Raw genomic sequence first — 23,646 nt, 5'->3', positions numbered from 1 at the left:
GCTCAGCTTTAATTGCATTTAAAATTCCTTTCCGCACCCATACTGAAGATGGCAAACCAATATTAATAAAGTCGGCTTAGAGCAGTTCAGCACCTGAGCAACAGCTTCTTGACAAAAGTTATTTACCTAACTAGAGTTTCATTTCAAAGTTAACATGTCTCTGTGCCACTTGAATAAGGCACTCATCAGAAAACTCTGTTAGACATTTTAACCCAGTTTAATTTATTCCCTGAAAGTTTAATCCTCTGCTGAAAAGAGTGGTTGCAAATTTTCCAGAGTCACAATCCACTGAAGTGAAAAATGTTTAATGACATCATAGGTACTGAGCTTCAAGAGTTTAGTTAAAAATCTTCTTCAAAATGTAAAACAGAGGGCAAAAGTTAATAGGATATTTTATATAGTTATATTTCAATCCTATTCCAAATCTTTCTAAAGTCACTTGCATCTCTACCATTAAAGCTGTATGAAATGAGTTACTTAGACATCTCCAGGGAGTAGGGGGAAAAAAAAAACACTTAAATTTTAAACCATAAAAGCAAATCTCTTCTGAGCCTTGGCATTTAAGTGGCTCATTCAGTCATTTTACATTTTATAAAACTCGCTTTGTAATCACATCAGCCAAACAAAGCAACTATTAGGTGCTGACCACCCACAGCGTTCTACCCAACTGTATGAGAAAGTGGCCCATAGTGCACAACACAGGGTGCTTTGGCGCCCATGTAGCACCAACTCAGACTTCATTTTTTACAGTAAATTGTGCAACAGAAGCCTGTTTATCTGTTATTGAAATATTTTTGGTTTGACTGCCAGAGAGTGAGGATAAAAACAGGGGAGGAGAGAAAATAAAATCTGAATTGACTTTGTTTTTGGCACAGTAGAAAGCATTTTAGTCCTCTTTATAGTCTCCTAAAAATCTAATTATTCATTGGCAGATATACCTTTATAGCACAACTGGGTAGTTGTTCTAAAGTATGCAAAGCACAAATTTCAGATTTCATAGGCGATAATGACCACTTTATAGCCTGTCAGGTCATGGCCTATTTGGCCTAGTTACAGAGATACTGCTTCATGGTTCAGTACTCTGAGAGCTGATGATGTCTCCAGGCCAGCGAAGGTGTCGTTGACATAATAGAAAGTAAGAGTTTCTGTGCAACTCTAATGAGATGCTTTGTAGAGAATAGATCAACAATGTCGTGGCTTGGGTAGTACAACTCTGATGGGGACATTGGGTGGTATTTCTCTCTCCTGTATCATGAAAGAAAGGAAAGGAAAGGAAAGGAAAAAAAAGGGAAAGAAAAAGGAAAACAAAAAAGGACAGGAAGGAAGGAAGAAAACAAAAATCTATGGTTTGAATCAAGTTTCTTTATAAAGTCATACTTTCACATTCTAATACTAGGATTATTTGTGCAAATCATATTATGCTTGGAGTATTACCACTTCAAAAGGATAACAGTTCTTTGGTTGCCAAATGACTTGGAAAGTCATCATTTAGGCAATTCCCATGGACAAGGGCATCTGCCTTAAGAATTGGGATGTGAGCCCATGGCCTGGCTTGAGTCCATACTCTTACCACTATGCCAAGATACCTAAAATGTGCAATTTTTTCTACATGAATTTAAATTATGTAAATTAAATTCTTTCATATAAAGTTAACTACATGGATCAATATAGCCATCTTGATGAGTAAAAATAAAACAAATTAAAGGAAATGTTATTAATATCTACCATTTATTGAGGAGAAACATTCATATACGTGGTCTCTAATTCTCAAAATAAAGCTGGGGCAAGGGTATTAGTATCTCTAATTTACAATGAGAAAAAAAAATTGAGGTTTAAGAGTATGGCTTTGAAATTGTCATTTGGCCATGAAACACCTGCTTAATATATAATTCATTATTTGCACACCTGAGCACCTGGTGTGGAATGAACAGTGTGATTTGCCAGTTAATTTCTTTGTGTGTGTGGAATGATGATTTAGATTACACTTGAACTTGAAGTTCTATATTCAAGATTGAAATATGAGGATACCCCTACTTGGTCAAGGTCAATTGGCTCATGCCTCTTCAAGGAACTGAATAATCATGTTCCTGTTAAATAACAATAGATAGTATTACCACCTTTATTTGGTAATGGTAGAACCACCCTGGGATTTGGGGCCAGAACCTGAATTTTCCTTCCTGGATATGTGATTCTAAGGAAGACTTTTTGCCAATGGGCCTTTGTTTCCTCCAATTTATCATGGAGCTATTGGTGTCTCCATCCCAGGAAGGATTTTGGAGATCAATTCACTCATATAACATGTTAATATATGGTGAAAATGATAAACACTATGCAAATATTACTTAAAAAATCTTTAAAAAAATTTTTTTTAAAGTTTATTTATTTTTGAGACAGAGAGAGACAGAGCATGAACGGGGGAGGGGCAGAGAGAGAGGGAGACACAGAATCAGAAACAGGCTCCAGGCTCTGAGCCATCAGCCCAGAGCCTGACGCGGGGCTCGAACTCACGGACCGCGAGATCGTGACCTGGCTGAAGTTGGACGCTCAACCGACTGAGCCACCCAGGCTCCCCCAAAATCTTTTTGATTAAAACAAAATAATATCATCCTTAGACTGATAAGTTTAGTGAACCCAGAAAATAGATTAAAAACACAAAAATTAGTTTCATTTAACAAATTGTGAAATGGAAGAGGGCATAAAATGACAAAATTTTATGAGTTTATTATCAAAAATAGAAAAACAATGATATACAATGCAAATTAATTACCTGTAAAATTATATTAGTCTAAATAATTTAACAAGGCTATGCTTTAGCATACTATAATATTATTCTCTCTGCACCTACTCAAAAGCATGGCTTCCTATACTCTCAAATCAAGGAACACTCTTTTCCCACTATCATCTTTGTCAACCATGATCCCTAGAATTTTATTATAAACTGATTTTCAGTGCACAGCAGACAAATTGAGAAATATTTTACAAATTAATTAACTCAAATCTTTACATTTTACAAGAATGTAAAAGAAAAAGAAACAGAAAGGCTGCTGAAGCGTTATGACAACTAAGTGTAATGCATGATATTGCACTGGATCCTGAACCAAAAAATTAGTAAACATAATGGATATTATTGGAACAACAGATGGCATTTAATATTGACTATAGATTAAGTTATAGTAATGTATCAAGGTTAAATTTACTGATTTTGATAGTTGTATTATGGTTATAGAAGAGACTGTCATTCGTCTTAGGAACTATTTCAGACTTCTTTTTAAAATTGAGGTATAATTGACATAGAACATTATATTAGTTATAGGTGTACAACATAATGATCATATATATATGTATATATATATATATACATATGTATATATATATTATATAGTGAAATGATCACCACAATGAGTCTAGCTAACATTTTACACTATACATAGTTACAAAAATTTTTTTCTTGTGGTTACAAATTTTTCCAGAACCCTTTTACAGATAAGTGGGCATGATGTCTCCAACTTACTCTGAAAATGGCTTGGAAAAAAATCTATATACATATATACATACATTTTTACATATATAAGAGAAAAAGAGAAATATAAACAATGAAATGAAATTAATTAGTGAATCTGAGTAAAGAGGATATGTAAGTTTCTTATAACTTTTTGTAAGTTAGAAATTATATCAACATTTTAAAATTACAGAAATATAAGCATAAATACCATTTCTACGCAGATTCAGGTTCAGATGGATCATCCTCACAGTGTATCTAAAGAACCAAGACCACTTGGTAAAAGATGATCTCACTTAAAAATGCACTTCTTGACTGTTTAAAACTAATTTCTACTTTCAGAAAAAACACATAAATTTCACATCTTCCTTTTAACATGTCAAACTATGAAATAAATATTTTGACTAAAATCAAATCAATGGTACATTTCAAATATGCTATTTAATGCTGTACACATTCCAACTCCCACCCCCCACCCCCAACACACACCAATTGCAACATGATTCTCAGCAAGATTACAGCTCACATTACTGGCTTTTCATTAGCATTCCCTGTTGAGAGTCACTGACTCTTAAAGCTCATTGCAGAAAGGGGAGGGCTCCAAAATACTCAGACTGTTATTTATTGAAAAAGTACTGATGTAGGTTATCTAGAATGAGCAGGCATACAGAAAGATTTGAAGTGAGTAAAATGACTTCCCTGAGGTAATTTTTGAAAATGTTTGAGATCATAGTTACTTAACAAATGCTTGTTGATGTATTTATAAAAGAGAGAAACTGGTGCTTCAACTTTGCTTTAAAAAAAAAATCTTGGGGCACTTGGGTGGCTCAGTAGGTTGAGTGTCCGACTCTTGATTTTGGCTTAGGCCATGATTCCAGGGTAATGGGGTCGAGCCCTGTGTCAGGCTCTGCACTGAGCATGGAGCCTACTTAAGACTCTCTCTTTCTCCTTCTGCTCCTCTTCCTGGCTCATGCACTCTCTATATGAACTAAAAATAAAATTAAATAAAAATTAAAAGAAATAAGTTTTCTGAAAATAGAAACTGACAAAGGTTTTGGAAACAAATCTAAAGCACTTTCTCTTTTAGAGATGGAAGAATAATTCTGTGTTGTCATTTGCTTTAACCGGTTACTGTGGTTTCCTCGTTTCGATTCTTTCTTCCTGCAGAGCAGTCACTATTCAGACTTAAATGTTGGTAGGTTTGTGTACACAGGCAACCCCAGGGACCCCAAGCTACAATTACCATGAAGTGCCTTTTGTTTTAGGGTTGGCACATGGTGCCATATTTCCATAGTAGCCCTTCCTGTCACAAAATTAAGAAACCCTTTAACAAAAATAAGCCAGTTCCTTCTTTTGAAGTTGACTCCCTGATTTCTAGAGTTTTGACAAACTCTGAAGGAGATATCAAGTACCCACTTTCAATAAAAGTGAACTTTGGAATACAGGAAAAGTGGACCAGACGATAGGAAACCTTCACTACAATTTTAACTCTGCCCCTAACAATCTTGTAAGCTTTAGGGCAGTTACTCAGCTTCCTGAGTTTTAAAACATTTTCCAGGGAGGTCTCTTTAGCTTCAGATATTTTGGGATTGTAACTCTCAACAGTTGTGGATTTTTGCAATATGGACACAAGGCAGAAATGTCACAGTCATATCACATTTATTTACAATCTATCAATTCTAGAGTAAAGCCAAAAATGCCTTTGAGACTCACATTTTTTAATAACAATTTAATTTGTACTGTTAATGGACACTTTTACAGTTTAATTTTGAGACTTTGCAAACACACCCATAAAACTGGTTGTATTGCTTCACATTTATAAAACCTACTACATTTTCCAAGCAAATGGCATTTATGCAGAGAAATAGCCCAACACATGTCTGTCTGTTTCAATGCAATTATTATTTGTCAATACAAATGTACACTTGAATAGTGCAAAGAAAATGCCCCCAGAAAATTTGGCAGGCTCTTGTTGAAGGAACTTCTGCTTTTAGAATCCCATCAGCATTTTCTTTCATTATTATATTTAGGATCAAATTTCCAGAAATTCAAGAAAGAAAATTCAGATAATGGTACTAAGTTTCTTGCCATCTGAGAGACCATAATTGTTTTGTTAAGTCTTTCTGATTTCGTCAACTTCCAAAATACAGTTATGTTCATCTAGGTAATACTGTTCTTATTCACTTTTCACTTTTATTTAAATGAAAATTCTTATAGTTATTTGGATATTTTTTCTGCAACATTTCTGACTGGTTGTAATGGCCTGTAGCAGTCACTGACTTGTATTTTCCTAGAAAAACATCACCTTTTCTCTTGTATCACTGCATTTTTACAGAATTACACAAAGCCTCCACAAAGGCTTACAATATAAACACGTTTATCTGTGTCAGAAAATGAGCTGTTCATCTGCTTATGCAGCAAGCTCATCAGCAAAAGGATATCATTATGTGTGGATAGGCACTCCATTCAAAAATGCATTTATTCATTCAGCCAACATTTGTAGAGCACCTACTTGGAAACTGACATTTTATTAAGTGTAGCAAAAAGTAGTTACCAAGACATTGGATGGGTTTATCATGGAGATAACAGTTCATGGAAAGGAAAGAAGGAAGGAAGGAAGGAAGGAAGAAAAGAAGAAGGAAGAAGGAAGGAAGAGGGAGGGAGGGAAGGGGAGAAAGAATGAGTGAGAGAGAGAGGGAGAGCAAGGAGGGAAGGTAGGAAGGAAGGAGTAAATATAGATAATGGTGTTACTTTCATGAATGAACAGTACAGGGCACCCTGAAAGGATCAAAGATTACTATGGAAATGAAGTTTAAACTAGGCTATAATTAAGTAAGATTTAACTAGGCAAATGGGAATGGATTCTAAGGATTCCAAGGATGGGGAAGCAGCCTATGCAAAGGTCCTGAAGTTGGAAGAAAGAGAACATGTAAAAAATGCATTCAGATATGATCAGAACTCTAAGGCCAAAGGAAAACATAGCCAAGATTAGGCTGGAGATGTACAAATAGGGTGCACTGACCTAGACTAGTTCCAAACAAATAAATAGAAGAGTCTTAATCCTTAGCACACTATCTGTTAGGAACTGAAGACGTACAAGAGTTTCTTTAGTTGGTGATGATTGCTGTAGGAGTTCATTGAGCAACAGCAGCTCCTTCCTGGTCTCTGCAACTCACAGAAGAGGTGGCTCCCTGGGGCTGTGTCACTCAGCAGTGACTACAAAGTTTCCTCCTCTATCTTCTGTTTTAAAGAGCTCCGGAACCCTTCATGATAACAATTCTGTCTGACTTCAGCACCACGAATAAAGACAGCTGTCAGATGTCCTAGTTGTGCCCTCTAGTGGCAACTAGAGTGTTACCCAGCTCTTCTGAATAGGATAAACTGCCTCTCAGAGTTTGGAAGTAAGTGAACCGAGGGACATACTAGGGAAGGAAATTCTACCCTAACAACCTATCCTTCTTTCAGTTATCCTATGTTACGTTATATCCAAAGTTTTCGTGGCAGTACAAATTACTACTGCTGTAATAAGTCATTTTAAAGTTCATTAGTCTGTTCAATAAATGGTGTTGGAAAAAACAGACAGCTACATGCCAAAGAATGAAACTGGACCACTTTTTTACACCATACACACAAAAAAAATTCAAAATGGATTAAAGATCTAAATGTGAGACTTGAAGCCATAAAAATCCTAGAAGAGAGAGCTTAGGCAGTAATTTCTCTGACATCAGCTATACCAACATTTTTCTGGATTTATCTCCTGAGGGAAGGGAAGTAAAAGCAGAAGTAAACTATTGCGATTACATCAAAATGAAAAGCTTCTACAAAGGGAAGGAAGCGATCAACAAAAGTAAAAGACAACCTACTGAATGGGAGAAGAAGATAGTTGCAAATGACATATCCAATAAAGGGTTAGTCTCCAAAATATATAAAGAACTTCTGTAACTCAACACCAAAAAACTCCAAATAATCCAATTAAAAATGGGCAGAAGACATGAACAGACACTTCTCCAAAGAAGACATACAGATGATCAACAGACACATGGAAAGGTGTTCAACATCACTCATTATCAAGGAAATGCAAATCAAACCTAGAAGGAGATCACCTCATACCTGTCAGAATGACTAAATTCAAAAACACAAGAAACAAGTGTTGGCAAGGATATGGAGAAAAAGAAACCCTTGTGCACTGTTGGTGGGAATGCAGACTGGTGCAGTCACTGTAGATAATAGTATGGCAATTCCTCAAAAATAAAAAATAGAACTACCCTATGATCCAGTAGTCCCACTACTGGGTATTTACCCAAAGAAAACAAACACATTAATTCAAAGGGATATATGCAACCCTATGTGTATTGTGGGATTATTTACAGTAGCCAAATTATGGAAGCAACCCAAGTGTCCATCAATAGATAAATGGATAAAGATGATGTGGTATGTGTATATATATATATATATATATATATATATATATATATAATGGAATATTATTCAACCATAATAAAGAATTAAATACTGCCATTTGCAATAATATGGATGGAGCCAGAGAGTATAATGCCAAGCTAAATAAGTCAGAGAAAGGCAAATACCATGTGATTTCACTCATGTGTGGAATTTAGGAAACAAAACAAATAACAAAGGGAAAAAGAGAGAGACAAACCAAGAAACAGACTCTTAACTATAGAGAACAAATTGATGGTTATCAGAGGGCAGAAGGTTTGGGGGATGGGTGATCTCTATCACCTATTTCACCCAAATAGGTGATGGGGATCAAAGAGTACACTTACTGTAATGAGCACTGAGTTACGTATGGAATTGTTGAATCACCGTATTGTACACCTGAAACTAACATAACACTGTATGTTAATTATATGAGAAGTAAAATTCAAAACTTAATACAAGTGAAAAAAGAACAATAATAAACAGGATCTAATCTAAACTGAAGAAAAAAGTTACATTAAAGGTCAAGGGGATTTTAGAGCTCTGACTGTAGACATATTTTCATTTAAACTCCCATTGTGACTTCACTTACAGCATCCTGTCATTTTGGAGCTCTGTTTACTCCATTCCTTTCATGATCTATATCTCCCTATACCATAAACTTTGGGTGAACATCCTTCTTTGATTTAGTGACACCGCTTACTTAGTTCCCTTGGTGACAATAAGAGCAAAGTTTTTTTTTTCTTTTTGGACTGCAGGCATGCCACTATATCTGATTAATTGGATCTTCATTAAAGATGATCCAGAGGCCATCTTTTTTCTTGTTTATGAAATTTCTCTGCCTAAATATCCTTTTCCATCTAGCTCTTTGGTATGCGATTCCACATGCCATGAGAATAGCGGAGAGGGGTTCGTAAAGACCAACGTGAAATCTAGCCCAGACGGTGGACAATAGGTGCATTTGGTTCCAAAGCTGACGGGCACTGGATAAGAGATCTGTGGAGGATAGAGTCTGGTTTACCCAGTGCTAGGAATCTTACAAGAAAGAAACTGAAAGTCAAAGAATGCCTGCTAATATTTTGGGAGGGGTTTTAGAAAAACAAAACAGAGCAAAACAAAACAAAACAACAGGCTAGTTTAAGAGCTTTCAAGGGATTTTATTATTTTGTTTTGTTTTGTTTGTTTGTTTGTTTGTTTGTTTATTTTTGTGGACACACTGGCCATTGAAGTTCCCTGTGCATGAGTTGTGTCTTCCCTGAGCTACGTTTAAGAGCCACTGGGGCCTGGTGCTCTAGGTGTATGTGGCTAAAGCATGATCCAAAAATATTTATTTACTCAATGTCAAAAGTTATTACATAACTCAAACTCCATCATCATCAACTTTTGATGAAATAGTGAGGGGTCCATTTTCCTTGCTAGATTTTGTATCTTCTCAGAACACTGTATTTGTTCCACTTGAGGAAACTGGGGATTCCTAGTCCACAGGATTTTTATGGTAGTATGGAGGGACGGTATTTCTAGGATTTTAGCCCCTATTATATTTTTGTGTTGGCTGTCTGGCTTGCTGTCCACTCTGTAACTGGGAAGCTCTTAGCAGTGCCCACACACTGTAGCCTGATATGAATGATGTCCTAGAAGAATTTTTGAACCTATGTAGGACCTAAATGGCAAAGGGATGATATTGCCCTATAACTAGTTTCTATCAATTCTTTTATATAATTTTTTTGTCTCTATTGAAATGTTTCCAGATCAATCTCTTGATAATCAGAGGGTAAGTAGGTATATTGTCTCAAAAAATATCAAAGTCCTTATTCCTCAAGAATTTGAGCTTCTTTTGGATAAGGTGTACTATTATTATTACTCAATATGTAGATATAAGTTACTGAAAATAGGGCTGTAAGGTGAATCAGTCCTTCCTCATTTGGTTTATGCTAGATAGGCATGCACTTTGACCTTCATTACCATGCATATAAAAAGCCTTTTTTTTTTATAAGGAAAATCACTCATATTAACCTTCATTTCAGAAAGAAAGACACTGGATCTAACCAGCCATTCCTACATATGCAACATTTCTCTTTTCCTCAAAGACATCTAGATTTACTGACAAATTCAAATCTCTTTAAGGGTAATGAAAAAATGATGCTGAAAATGATGCTGAAATGGCTTTATTTCAGCCCAGAAATACTCTTTCAACATGTTATTTTAGACATTTTGTTCATCATATTAACCACATACCCAGAGGTCTTTACATGAGCTACTCCTTATGTAGTCTAAATGGAAGTAATATAAAATACTAACAAAAGAAGCAACTTTTGCAATGCAAACCTGGGTAATCCATAGTTACACTCTGAAAGAATGGGTTAAGTGAGGCTAAGTGGAATAATTACATTTAATTTCTCATTAATATTAATGTGTTTATGTGTCAAAACTTACATTAGTTTATACAGCAAGCATGAGGAAGGGGACAATATTTTCACAGGATGAAAAACTGTATTTCTCAGTAACAGAAACTATTGTTCATGCCTCTTCATAAGGTGTGTTTTTCCCCTGCAGTTAAAGAACGAAGAAGATTTTTAATATAATTTCTTAAGAGTACCTGTAGGAAAAGGAACCAAAGAGAAAGCTAATGATTATGGTTATACAAACTTGTGAGGAGCTCAGTTATCCATGATTCACACCAATTTCTAATATAGTGATGTTGAGAACAGTTAGTACCCTATGTTAGAAGTGAGCCATCCTCTGTGGAAACATGAGAACTCATGGGGTAACATACCTAAAATTCTTAGCCATTTGAGCATTCTTCAAACTGACAGGGACACCATGTTTCTAGTTTTTGAGGATGACATGGAATGTTCAGTCTGGTCAGGAGCCCCTTTTTTAAAGTTATTATGTTAAAGATAAATTATTGCCCACATTTGCCAATACTAAATCATAATGTAATCAGCATGGTCCCTTATCACCGCCTACTGCTAAAGATGACCACAGAGTTGTTACAATTATGCCAATTTTCATCTCAGTTTGTTTGGATCATTTGAGCAGATGTAATGTCTCTAGTGAGAACCAGGAATAGAATAGCAGTGTGCATTCTGAAAGGCTTGTTTTTCTTTTCTTGAGGGTTTCATAACCAAGCCAAGCATAATAGCTCTCACATGTCGAATTCATACTGTTTCCCCTATTTTTATGTGTATTACATATAAAATCTTCTACTTTACGTTCATGAAAACCCAACGAGTGGGGTATCATCTCTATTTTCTATTGGAGAAAACGTGGTCCTAAAGAGTCACTAATGATAAAATAGCAGATTTTGGAGTTAGTCCTGTGATCTCTGACTGCAAAGCCCATTTTCTTAGTTTGTATGCAGTACAACCTCATAGCACCTACTGGGTTAAAGGAGAAGCACAAAGTTCCTTCTCTGCTTTTTTATTGTTAATGCAACACTGTTGCTCCTGGAGCACTGCTTTGCAGCATAAGGAAATGATGTATTTTTGATGTATTAAAACACTAACCCATTTCCTCTGGCTTATCATATATAATAAAGGCACTTCAGGTATTGTCAATGTCAAGTGCAGCCTCAAAACTTTCAAGAGAGAAATCTCTTAAGGCCATATGTGCCAACCCCTCCCCAGTCTTGATTGTGACTAAATGGTTAATGACCTTAACTGTTGAAATAGATGTAAGTAAGAATATAAACCATACAGGTAATTTATACAGTGGTTACTGTATGCGAGGTATTCCCTCCCCCAAGTTACAAAATGTCATACTGTAGAAGAACATCCCTCAAAGAGTTTATAGACCTCTTGGGAAAATTTGATGAAAAGCCTCATATATCTAGAAATATCTGCATGTTTTTCTCTGAACTAGCTAAGAAACAGGCTGGAGATTGCACAATGCCTGAAATAGAGAAAATTTAAATTATTTTTTTGGAAAGAAAAAAGTTAAGCAGAACAAAGTGAATTAAATGATGAACATTTGACCCAGTGTAAGCCTATGTCCAATAAAGACATTTTAAGGCATAGACAACTTAGTTTATCCCCTCTGAACGCTTTCTAAAAGAATCACACAACTCTATACATCAATAAAAATTAAAATCCAGCTCAAGGGAGGAAGGAGTCAGATATTTGAAACAACAATGGCAGAAAAAGTAGTAGAATCAAGGTTAAAAAACAACTATAGGTAACCTGGCTGTGAAATAATGTAATGATTAAGGATCTATCAAAAAAGGTAAACAAAAAGTGGAAGTATAGTACATTCATATATAAAATTCTATATTCCCCTTTAATAAAGATGATATACCTGGATGTGTAAGAGATATGTCTCTCTAAAGTATTTTGTTGATGGGAAAGTATACAATATAATTCACAAAATATGACACTATATACATAGTATTTATATATGAAACATAGTTGAGATATTTATAAACAATATACACCAAAATTTTGACAGATTTTTACCTCTGAAGAGAGAGCTGGGGTTGTAAGAGAGAAGAGGTTGATGATGAAGCCAGGCTTTTACTTTTCATTTCATAAATTCTATAATGTTTGAATATTCTTATAAACATATTAATGTAGAATTTCATATTTAAAATAATTTTAAGAGTAAAAGACATAGCCTGTGGAATAATAGGGAGTAGCTTTTTCACTTAACAGCAGTAATCTGGTCAAGCTCTTTTTGAGTTTTTATATCCCCATCTGTAAGCTGAGGATAACAATATTGACTTTAAAGTGTGTGTGTGTGTGTGTGAGAGAGAGAGAGAAAGAGAGAGAGAGAGAGAGAGAGAGCAAGTGTGTTTGAATAGTTTAAATACAATACAATGCCATATCTGAAAACTAATTACAATGACTGGAATATAGTGTGCCCTTAGCCAATAGCAGCTAATAGTATGCAACATATTGTCAACATAGCAAATCATAAAATTGTTAAAATGAAGTAATCATAGAGCAAGACCACTTTGTTGATTAGTTATTCAATGTTGAAAGATATTGCTTAAGCATCAAGTTGTTTAAAATTTTTGGCTTAAGTATTCATACAGTTGATGAAATAAATACATAATTTTCAAAGTAATCTTGAAATTATTTATATTGAATAGTAATAGATCGACAGAAAAATGTGCATGTTAGTAGAAATTAAAAGGCATCTTATCACAACATCTGGGGAAACCTCTAGCTGGAGATAGTACGCGTAGAGGAGTGAAATGTTTATATACCGTCTCATAAGGCCAGGAGCATAATTGAGGTGACAATATAGTAGAGGGGTGGTTTATTTTCCCAAAGTGGTATCATTGAAAAGTATTTTAAAAGGTGATGTAGGACATTGTGATTGTAAGCCTTTAACGAAAAGGTATTAGAAAAAGCGATGTGAAAGTATGGCCCTAAAATATACAGAGAAAGAGCTAGATCAAAGTGTGGTAGCTCTTATATCTTACATTCTGCCATCTGAGGCGTATTTTCTTCTCAGCCCCATGCACAGATCCTGCCCCAGACATTTTCCCTTCATGTTAGATCCAAGCTCTGTCTGTGCTTATGGTTGCAGGAAATGACCCTTCTCTTTGCACCTATTTTTGGATGTTTTTTAGTGTATACTTTCAATTTCATACATCTAATTATGTTAGGAATCTTTATTATCGTTAGGGATTCTAAGACAGTGAGAAAGACAAACACATATAATTTGGGGAAATGGTATCATTGGGCTGGCAAGCCTGTTCCTTTGGAATGGGCGTTGGTGACTTTTGACATGGCAAATTATACTGTCAGAAAGTATATTTGCTGTTTTCACTGGTATAGAATAAATTGCTTGTAGAAAAAGTTCATGATGCTTTGTGTTTTTAGAACTGAGTTCATTAGAGGTTGTCAGCTTTTTCATTTGTACTCATCTTTATGCCATAGTCTTCACCGCTTTTGTTACCACTCAGATATACTGACATCAAAGAATCTTCAGGTGACTTTTAAAAAGAAACTTGTTATTATGTTCATAATATCAATAGTAGAGGGTGTTCTGGATGTAACGTTTCTTTTTACTAATATCTTTTTTATTCGGTAAGATTCAAAAACTTTCAATTTTGTGTGTATATGTATGTGTTTCAAAAATGAAAGTTCTTAAGATGTAAAGCGATATGATAGAACGAGACAGCCAGTGATTCCTGACTGCAGCTGGGAGCGGATGCATCAAGCTAGTTGCTCTTTCTCATCTAGCATCATGTCTTCACCACCATGAAAACGAGCTTCAATAAGGTCATTAGTAGTGGATTCAAAAGTCAAGAGGATTCTCTCCAGGTGTTTACACTTTTACACAAGACTTTTACTTGGAATTTGAATCTTCCCATGCCTGTCTTTACTCTCCCCAATTTTTCTTTTTTTCTATAACATTATTTTCTTTCTAATAGCCTCCTTTGTCTCTACCTAGCCTGGATCCTCTCCTGTTTGTCCTCAAAGCATTGGCATTACATATTGTTACCAGCCTTCTTCCGTATCCCCATGTTCTATCTGCAGAATGGCATCTATTCATACTACAAAATCAACATCACCATCTCACACGTTTCTCCAGACATTCAGACCCATGTTATCAACTTTCTTTAGATAGCACCACTGGAATGGCTTGCAGGCACCTTAACCTCCAGTTTTCCTCTGAGATTTAATTATATTTTCCAGCTAACTTGTTACCTTTGTATTCCCTGCAGATGCCAGGAAACTCGTTAATTCAACTTTTCATATTCCTGCTTAGCCAAAAAATCATCCAGTTGAGTTAATCCTACCTCTGAAATATTTCATATCCATTTTTTCTCTTTTTCTTTTCCATTGCCTTGGTTAAGCCTCATTTTACTTTCTCAAATGAAATATCACAATTAGTTATGTAATGAATCATTCTACCAGTCATTCTTCCTTCAAGGTCTCTCCCTTCAATGTCTAATCAGGGATTCTTCTAGAACTGGAATGACCTACTTAAAAGCAAAACAGAAAAAATTTAGTGCTTCCACATTACCTATAAGATTAAGTTTCAGTGCCTTAGTAGGAATATCACGATATGACCCTAGCCCACCTTCTTCAAGTTCTACCCACTTCTTACAACTTCTTTTCCTTCCTATCAGAGCTCCCTAAGGCTCAGCAATAAGGAACTATTTTCCATTCTTACATTTAACATGTCCCATCTAAGCTCTTTGCTTTTACACAGTATGTTCCTTATGTTTAGAAGATCTCCTTAAGCTTATTTTCTCTCTGTTGAACTCCTAAACATCTTTTATCTCCAAGATCTGAGGATTATTTCTACTGTTACATCTTCTCTGTCTTTTAACTTTGATTTTAACTACTAGAATGTTGTATACATCACACTGTTAACATGCTTAATTTATTTTCCCATTAGACTGTGAACTTCTTGAGGGCAAGGACCATGTTTCATTTATCTTTGTATTTCTATTATTTAACTCAATATTAGCAGAGTTTCACTATATAGTTATTGAACTAATAAAACAAAATAAATCAGGATGCTTATGCTCGACAGGTCTGGGGAATTTCCTAAAGACCCAAAGGAAGGGAAGGGAAGGGAAGGGAAGGGAAGGGAAGGGAAGGGAAGGGAAGGGAAGGGAAGGGAAGGGAAGGGAATGAGAATAGAATATTCCAGACTGTGTTGTTGACAGTACAGCTGAAACCTGCTTTGATTCTGTGCTCAAACTGAGATGTTCTGGAGAGGTGTCTTGACAATCAGCACCAATGGAAGGCTTTCACATTATAAATAAATTCATTGCATTTGGTAGCTGAGCAGCATAATGGCTGAACTTATGTTAATTTTTTGTTAACTTGAGTTTTACTGCCTATTCGACCTGCCATGTTTTTTCATTGTAATACAAGAACTCTCAAAATTATATGCTTTCTTTTTTTAATTGTTTGCTAAAGTTTTTGGTTATGTAAAAAGGAGATTTTCTTTTGAAAATATTTTCTGCTCTCACATCCTATTATTATTCATTTACATAAAATATTATGTAGTGAGATTTAAAGGTTAAAATATTTGAGGATGTTAATAGTATTAAAAATGTTGAACAATCACCGTGGCCCAGATACTGCTTTTAGTGCCTTAAATGGAGTGTCCTGTTTAATTCACACAGCAGCTCTATGAGAGAGGTGGGCATTATTCTCCTGTTTTCTACAAAAGAAAAACATAAGTATACACAAGTTAAGCAACTTCCCTACATCATATACCTGTTACAGACCTCAGCCTGGATTGGGAGGCCATCTGACTCCAGAACTCATACTCATAATCACTACAGCTGTGGAGAGTATAATTTAGAACTAAATTTCTGTTCTATCTGAAATTCAGAAGTTTTTCTGCCTGCCAGTCTTAGCATCTTTTTTGGATAGATTGATTGGTCCTTTAAAATCCTATCTCCCACTTCCATGTTTCTTTTCTTTTCTTTTCTTTTCTTTCCTTTCCTTTCCTTTCCTTTCCTTTCCTTTCCTTTCCTTTCCTTTCCTTTCCTTTCCCTTCCTTTCCTTTCCTTTCCTTTTTTCTTTTCTTTCACTCCTTATATGCCATTGCTGGATTGCAGTCTAATTACATTTAACTTTCTTTTTTGGGACAATTTCATTACTGCTTCTTGAGCCAGTGCTCATTACAGTGCATCTCCTGATCAACTGTGTTGATTCTGAGATACAAGTGCCAAGCCAGTACCAAATGCATTCCTGTATTTTTTTTTTGTCATCCAAAGAATGGGAAGATAGTTATGTAATTCCAGGTAAAAATGAGAAAATAGGATATGCGTTTGTTTCTTTTATTTCTTGTACCTTAAGCATAAATATAGAAGCTGTGTTAATGACAACATTTATATAATCAAGCAAGTTGAGATTTGGATGTTTGACTAACCAATTAGATTTCATTGAGACAACATAAAACAAATATACAAAAAATAAACTCCAAGCTAACAGATATGTACTACTCTTATAAATTAATGTTTGTTTTATAGAAAAAGTGTATTTTGAAATGTACTTCCTTCAGTGAATTGGTAGGAGAATTGTAGTTGTTTTTATTTGTTTTGTAAATTATAAAGTTATAATATTAACTTGGGAACTACTAAGGATTATACTTTTCATATTAGAGTAAAAATTGTTCCATAGAGAACTGACTTTATTATCAGGTGAAGAGGATAGGTGGGAAATTTATGCTTTTCCCTTAAGAAAAGTCATACATTTCTATGTATCATCCCCCTCCCCACAGGATATTTATTTCTCAGTTTCATCCCTTTAAGACTTAATATTCAGTCCTTGTTAAACAACAAATTGAATTTTGATAAGGCAGCCACTTAGCTATTTTTACTCACATACTGCTTGAGTATGATCCATTTCTGGAATGTTTTGGCATGAAGGGATTCTGAAAACAGGTGCAGGGGGAAAAGGTGCAGTTTGGGCGCAGGGGGAAAAGAGAGAGACCAATTCAAGGGTTGAGGAGAACAGAAGGGGAAGAACCTAGCACTAAAAGAAAGTTGGCAGCAAAGACAAACTTCTTTCAATTCCCAGTATTTGCCCCAAGATCAATAGTGGCCCATCTGATGATAGCCATCCTTGATTCCACAGGAGGAGGTTTGTTCATTTCGGTTGGGTAATATGTTTTAAGAATTTGGAGACTATGTACATGAGGCTGATCTGTATTTCTCTTACATGTGATCTCATCCCCACCACAATCCATCCATTTTTCTGAGCCTCATCCCATCCCTAGGGTCTTATTCTCCCTTGGTCAGTGTTTGTCTCTCCTCTGTTAACCTCTGTGCACAATGGCCTTCTGGATCTTTTTATAAAGGCATCACTGTTGCCAGGGGATCACAGGGGTTGCAACTGACTTAGACTAGCAGCTTGAAATAGTGACATTTTGTGTTAGCCTACCCAAAATTGCCATCTTGGTTTTTCAGGGTATAGTCATGGGACATAAATCCATTATAAAATCTCATTTAGTCTCAGATGCAATGAATTTGTGTGGGACTAACTAGCTTGCAGGGTTTTTTTTTTTTTTTTTTAAAGCTCAGAATTACTGGGAAGAGACCAGCTTCAACTGGTAGTTTATTCTAGAGGGGAATGGCCTCATAGAATTCACATCTGTCAGTTTGAGCTGGGCAAAGATAAGACTATTTACCAGCTGGTAATGTAAAGCTCATTGTTCCTGAGGAATCTGTGAAAAGACAAGATTACAAGTTCTAAGTGATTTTGTTCTAGTTTAGATTACCAGGCCCTCTTGTATGTATATGTCCCTGGGAAACCTATCCTGTGCAGATTCTGAATACTTGGCCATGTGACCAAGAGCAAAGCTACTCTCAAGCCAGACTTCCATATGTACTATTTGGTGGCCTTTTTTCTCTACTTGTCTTCACATAGCAGCTTGGGATTTATAAACATAGCTAAATTTAACTGAACCATTTACATGTGTTAGCCATGCTATGAGGTAGGCACCATTGTTACCCTCACTTTGCAGTTGCGGGAAACTAAGTAAAGGGATGTTAAATGACTTGACCAAGGGCACATAGCTTGAAAGTGGCAGCACTGAGCATGGATTCCAGAAAGACTGAATTAAAGTTTATGAGCTTGTCCCTAGGGATTGGGATAGAGTCCTTTTAGCACAAGTGACTGAGTAAAAGGCCATTCTCAGGCCAGGGTTGTATCTTAGCACGAAGCCTCCACACCTAAGTCTGTGGAGAGATCCCTAGAATGCAGCTCTAATTCCTAGTAGGCCTGAATTAAAAAGCTCTCCAGCAATTACCTCTTATTTTGAGAACAGTTTGGAAGGAGATTAGCAGGCCCAAATGAGGCTGCTGAATGGTAGTCAGACTCATGTCTGAGATAGGACTTAGAACTGATTCTAGAGGGGGCTGGTGATAGAGGTTTATTGTGAATCTTGGCTCTTTAGCAGACTTACCTTACAGGCAATCAGTCCACATCTTAAAGGGTTTATTTGTATTGGCTGTTTTGATTCCTGTGAGCCCTTAGCTGTCTTCTCTACTGTCCTTGAGCTCTCCATGTTAAGATCAGAAGTCACTGCTTTAACTTTAGACTAATGAATGCATCGTGGATTCTCATTTCTTTCTTTTATTTCTTCTACACTAAAACATAAATATAGGAGCTGTGAAATATAGGACAATGCCTGTATAATTTGGCAAGACAGATCTGAATGTTTGATCTGTCAGTTAGATTTAGGGTTCCCTGGTCTAGCTGTGGAATCTAAATCTTCCCAGAGAGAAGACCAGGATCCCAGGAGAATGGCTCTGAATGTGACTCTCACAATCCAACTTGAAGTGACCTCTCTGTCACTGACCATGTGTTGTTAGCTTCTCTAGATTGACAATTATCTATAAGACATTGTGTATTTGATATTTTCGTTTATGTCCCTTTTCCTGGACCACATTTTAAGCCCTTAGGGTAAAAATATTATGTCTTATCCAGTATGTTCCATGCTACTAATAGCTGATAATAAACATGATTTCTTTTGACCAGTTAAAATATACTGGAGTCTCTTGCCAAAACTGACTTTTCTAATATAACTGTGGCATGGGTGACCAAAAATCTTTAGGATGTTGGTTGACATAGTTCTGAGAATCATATAGTTTTAAAGCTAATGGCAATTTTGAAGTAGAAAAGTAACAATTATTTGTAAAGTTTTTATTTTAAAAGTTTTTGGATCTTAGTGCTGAGAAATAACTGGTTTAATTTCTGTTTGAATGCAGTTTGCTCTACTCATCTTAGATGGTCTTTTCCTTGTCAAAGTCAATGTTTTTATATAGTCTTTCAGCCATGTTTAGTGGTTTTTATCCACCTATACCTCCTCTCTCCCAATATTATATATATAAATATTGGCCAAATGCTGAAGATAATTTAAGTGAAGTATCTTCATTTAATTCTGAGCCTCTGAGAAAGAGCTGTTCTCAGATACAGAGATGTAAACACCATTTTTTTCTGTTCCATTTGCAGGTCACATGTGCCAATTTAACGAATGGTGGGAAGTCAGAACTTCTAAAATCAGGAAGCAGCAAATCCACACTAAAGCACATATGGACAGAAAGCAGCAAAGACTTGTCTATCAGCCGACTTCTGTCACAGACTTTTCGTGGCAAAGAAAATGATACAGATGTAGACCTGCGATATGACACCCCAGAACCTTATTCTGAGCAAGACCTTTGGGACTGGCTGAGGAACTCCACAGACCAACAAGAGCCTCGGCCCAGGGCCAAGCGAAGGCCCATTGTTAAGACGGGCAAGTTTAAGAAAATGTTTGGATGGGGTGATTTTCATTCCAACATCAAAACAGTGAAGCTAAACCTGTTGATAACTGGGAAAATTGTAGATCACGGCAATGGGACATTTAGTGTTTATTTCAGGCATAACTCCACTGGTCAAGGGAATGTATCTGTCAGCTTGGTGCCCCCTACAAAAATAGTGGAATTCGACTTGGCACAACAAACCGTGATTGATGCCAAAGATTCCAAGTCCTTTAACTGTCGCATTGAATATGAGAAGGTTGACAAGGCTACCAAGAACACACTCTGCAACTATGATCCTTCAAAAACCTGTTACCAGGAGCAGACCCAAAGTCATGTATCCTGGCTCTGCTCCAAGCCCTTCAAGGTGATCTGTATTTACATTTCCTTTTATAGTACAGATTATAAACTAGTACAGAAAGTGTGCCCCGACTACAACTACCACAGTGACACACCTTACTTCCCCTCCGGATGAGGATGGACATGGGTGAGACTGAAGCCTGAGGAACTAAAGGTCATATGACAGGGCTGTTACCTCAAAGAGGAAGGTCACATCTGTTGCCTGGAATGTGTCTACACTGCTGCTCTCGTCAACTGGCTGCAAAGACGCTAGTGGAAAACAATCCGATGTAATTTCTGCCCAGTCAGCTTCATCTCTCAGCATAGTTGTAAATCACTACAGGTTTTAAAGGCACACTTGAAGACATACTCTCACACATAGATATACACAAACACACGTTCATATACATTTCAGCTTGCATCTGTCATGATTGCTGTCAGGAGGGCTTTCGTTATCTGACTCATAATGGTTCAGGATAAACTATCATCAAGCAAAAGGATTAACTAGACAGTGAATGGTTTCTAACACTTGCTGTTATGGAAATCTCTTTTAAAGTCTTGAGTACATGCTAATCAATAATCCCCACTCATGCATTCCTACTGCTTGGAGTAGCTGTACTGGTAAATACTACTGTAGGAATATATGCTTGTTCAAATGGAAAAAAAAAATGTGTCTTTAGAGCTCAGTATTCTTTATTTTATGAACACAACAAAGTGTAGTAACTTTTTTCCAGCATACAGTAGGCACATTCAAGGTAATATAAGATGGCTCTTTTTTTTTTTTTTTTTCTATGGAGGGAGCCTGTTTTCAGTAAAGATGAGCAAACATTTGGAATTTACATGTGGGCAGACATTGGATTACAGCTTTCATCACCAGTCTTTGGACTTTCGCAAAGTTGAGACCAACTAAGGCTGCTTAAAACAAGTTCTGATCATTATATAAGAAGGGAAATGCCTGACAGACACCATGTAAGTTATAAGTGTCTGTCTTATCTTTACTACACATATTGTAACAAATTCAATATCCTAGTCTTCATTTGTATGAATGGTTTGTATTGTACATAGTTTAACCAAGTGTTATTTGAGCTGCTTATTAATATTAACTTGTACTTGTCTCTCTGCTTGTTATTGGTTAAAAAAGAAAAAAAAAAAGGATATGAGGAATCCATTTTATCAATGTAGCTGTGACCTCCATTAAAAAGACAAACTTAATGTACAAAGCATTTATTCAGCTCAAGTATTGTTGAAAGCTATACATATACAACATTACAGTCTGTCTGTATTTAGATATTTTATTTCTGGACAAAATGAAATGTACATAAAAATAAAATGCTTAAAGTTGAGTTTCAATATGTGCTTGTGTAAGATGGTGATTTAAATGGTTCTGACAGGAAGAATGTGCTGGAATACAGTAATGGTTTTGCATCTGATGTCTCTAAATTTGTGCAGAACTATCTAAATTGCTATTAGTTGCCCAGTCAAAACAAGTTAGGAGTTTCAGTCTCAAGCCTGGCAAACAGTTGTGGCATACAGCATTGCACACATTTTTGGTTTACTGTCGTGCTAGTTAATTCAAGAATACCAAATATCAATGAGCATAAGAGATGATTGAGGTCTCCTAAATGATTATAGCTGTTTTTTTTTTTTTTCCCTGTGTAGAGTCTTTATTTAACAGGGAGATTGAGAAGAAGGTAATTTTTTTTTCTTTAAAAGAAAGTCAAGATGTCTGAAGAAGTGTGGCTGGCTTTCCCTGATTCTACTGTTATCATTCAACTCAACTGAGAAAATTACAATAGCAGTGAGAAGGCTTAGGTGTTCAATTTACTTATACCAAATTGGATCAATTTATTTATATAGCATTGTTTATGGACATTAAACTTTCTTTTAAAAAAAATTACTGTATATAATCCCAGCGAAATAAACAGAAGAAGAAATATGTAAGGTAACCCATTTTTAAAGTCACAAATGAGGGATTGGGATATTAAGAGTCTCAAAGGTTAACCAAAGAAGCCAAATTAAAACACTAACCCATTTTCATCTTCCCTTCATGCTGCATAAGGATAAGTATGTTCTCATATAGAAAATAATAGAAGTACTATAGGGAACACAAGACCACAGAGTTCTAAAGTGAGGACTCAGCAACAGATTTGACTAAAGAAAGCCTTCAACTGCAAGTCAAAGACACATCATTCCATTTAATGTCCATCTCTCAAAATCCTCCGATGTATCTTGACAACCATTTCTATCAATGCATTAATTAATTTGCCGTGGAATTTAGAAGCTAATGTTAGAACAGACTCTATCTGGCACAACAGGCAATAAATGCATCATGAATTCTAACTGTGGGACAAATTTGCCACAGATAAATCTTGTTATTCTGGGATTTATTTATCACAATGATCACTTAGGAGTTAGTTGCTCTTAGCAAAAAGAGGACTAAATGAGAAAGAGAAAATCATTAAAAAAATTTTTAGGATCATCTGATTAGTGGACTGTGATTTCCATTACAGGGTCTAATCTGTCCTTTTTTGATTCCAAATTCAAGATGAGATAAAAATATACTTCAATCTCCACCCGTCTGCCCTGCTTTCCAATCTCTTCTTGAAATGTTGCTTTTTAAGAACATAGCTAACTAACATCCAATGAATTCAATTATTTTTCTGTGTAGTTTTCCTTTAAAAGAAAAAGAAAATGTAACAAACTTCCAAAAAGACTTTCAATTTTGAAAAATCTAAGCTTTCAGGACTCTTCTGGCCCTGTACACACTTATCCCAAACTGCTACATCATCACCTCCCTCTGTAATATAGAAAAGTCATGATGATACAGGACTTTGTATCCAATATACTCTTCCTGTTCTAGACGAGGATCATGATGAAGATGAAAGTTCTAAGGGTTAGATTAAAACTCTATTAGACCAACTTGTTGCTTTAACAGACTGGTCAGTTAAGTTTTACTTATACTAGAAATTTATTTGTTATTTGGAGAAAATAAATTTTAGGTTGTCCTAAGATAATCACCTTCGCTAGAATCTTAAATATTATTTCATAACTTTGCTAAGTTATAGAAAAAACCTGCAATGTGGAAATAGCACCTAATGCAAACATGTGTTTGTCATTACCTATTGTTCTTTTCAGAAACATTTTAGTAAAA

General features: G+C 35.7%; 1 protein-coding gene across 1 annotated transcript in view; it reads left to right on the top strand.

The window, feature by feature from the left end:
- The window catches only part of NXPH1 (neurexophilin 1), a 301,946-nt gene extending 278,975 nt beyond the window's left edge, over positions 1-22,971 (top strand). The window contains exon 3 of the mRNA XM_040472557.1: positions 19,870-22,971. Within this exon, the coding sequence (XP_040328491.1) occupies positions 19,870-20,631 (762 nt within the window). The 3' untranslated portion in view covers positions 20,632-22,971. The remainder of the gene's footprint in view (positions 1-19,869) is intronic.
- The last annotated feature ends 675 nt before the right edge of the window (positions 22,972-23,646 follow it).

The sequence above is a fragment of the Herpailurus yagouaroundi genome, unplaced genomic scaffold (genome assembly GCF_014898765.1).
Source record: "Herpailurus yagouaroundi ecotype Mexico unplaced genomic scaffold, PumYag 100, whole genome shotgun sequence".
NCBI lineage: Eukaryota > Metazoa > Chordata > Mammalia > Carnivora > Felidae > Herpailurus > Herpailurus yagouaroundi.
The sequence above is the reverse complement of the archived record's forward strand: the minus strand, read 5'-3'. Positions and strand labels throughout refer to the sequence as shown.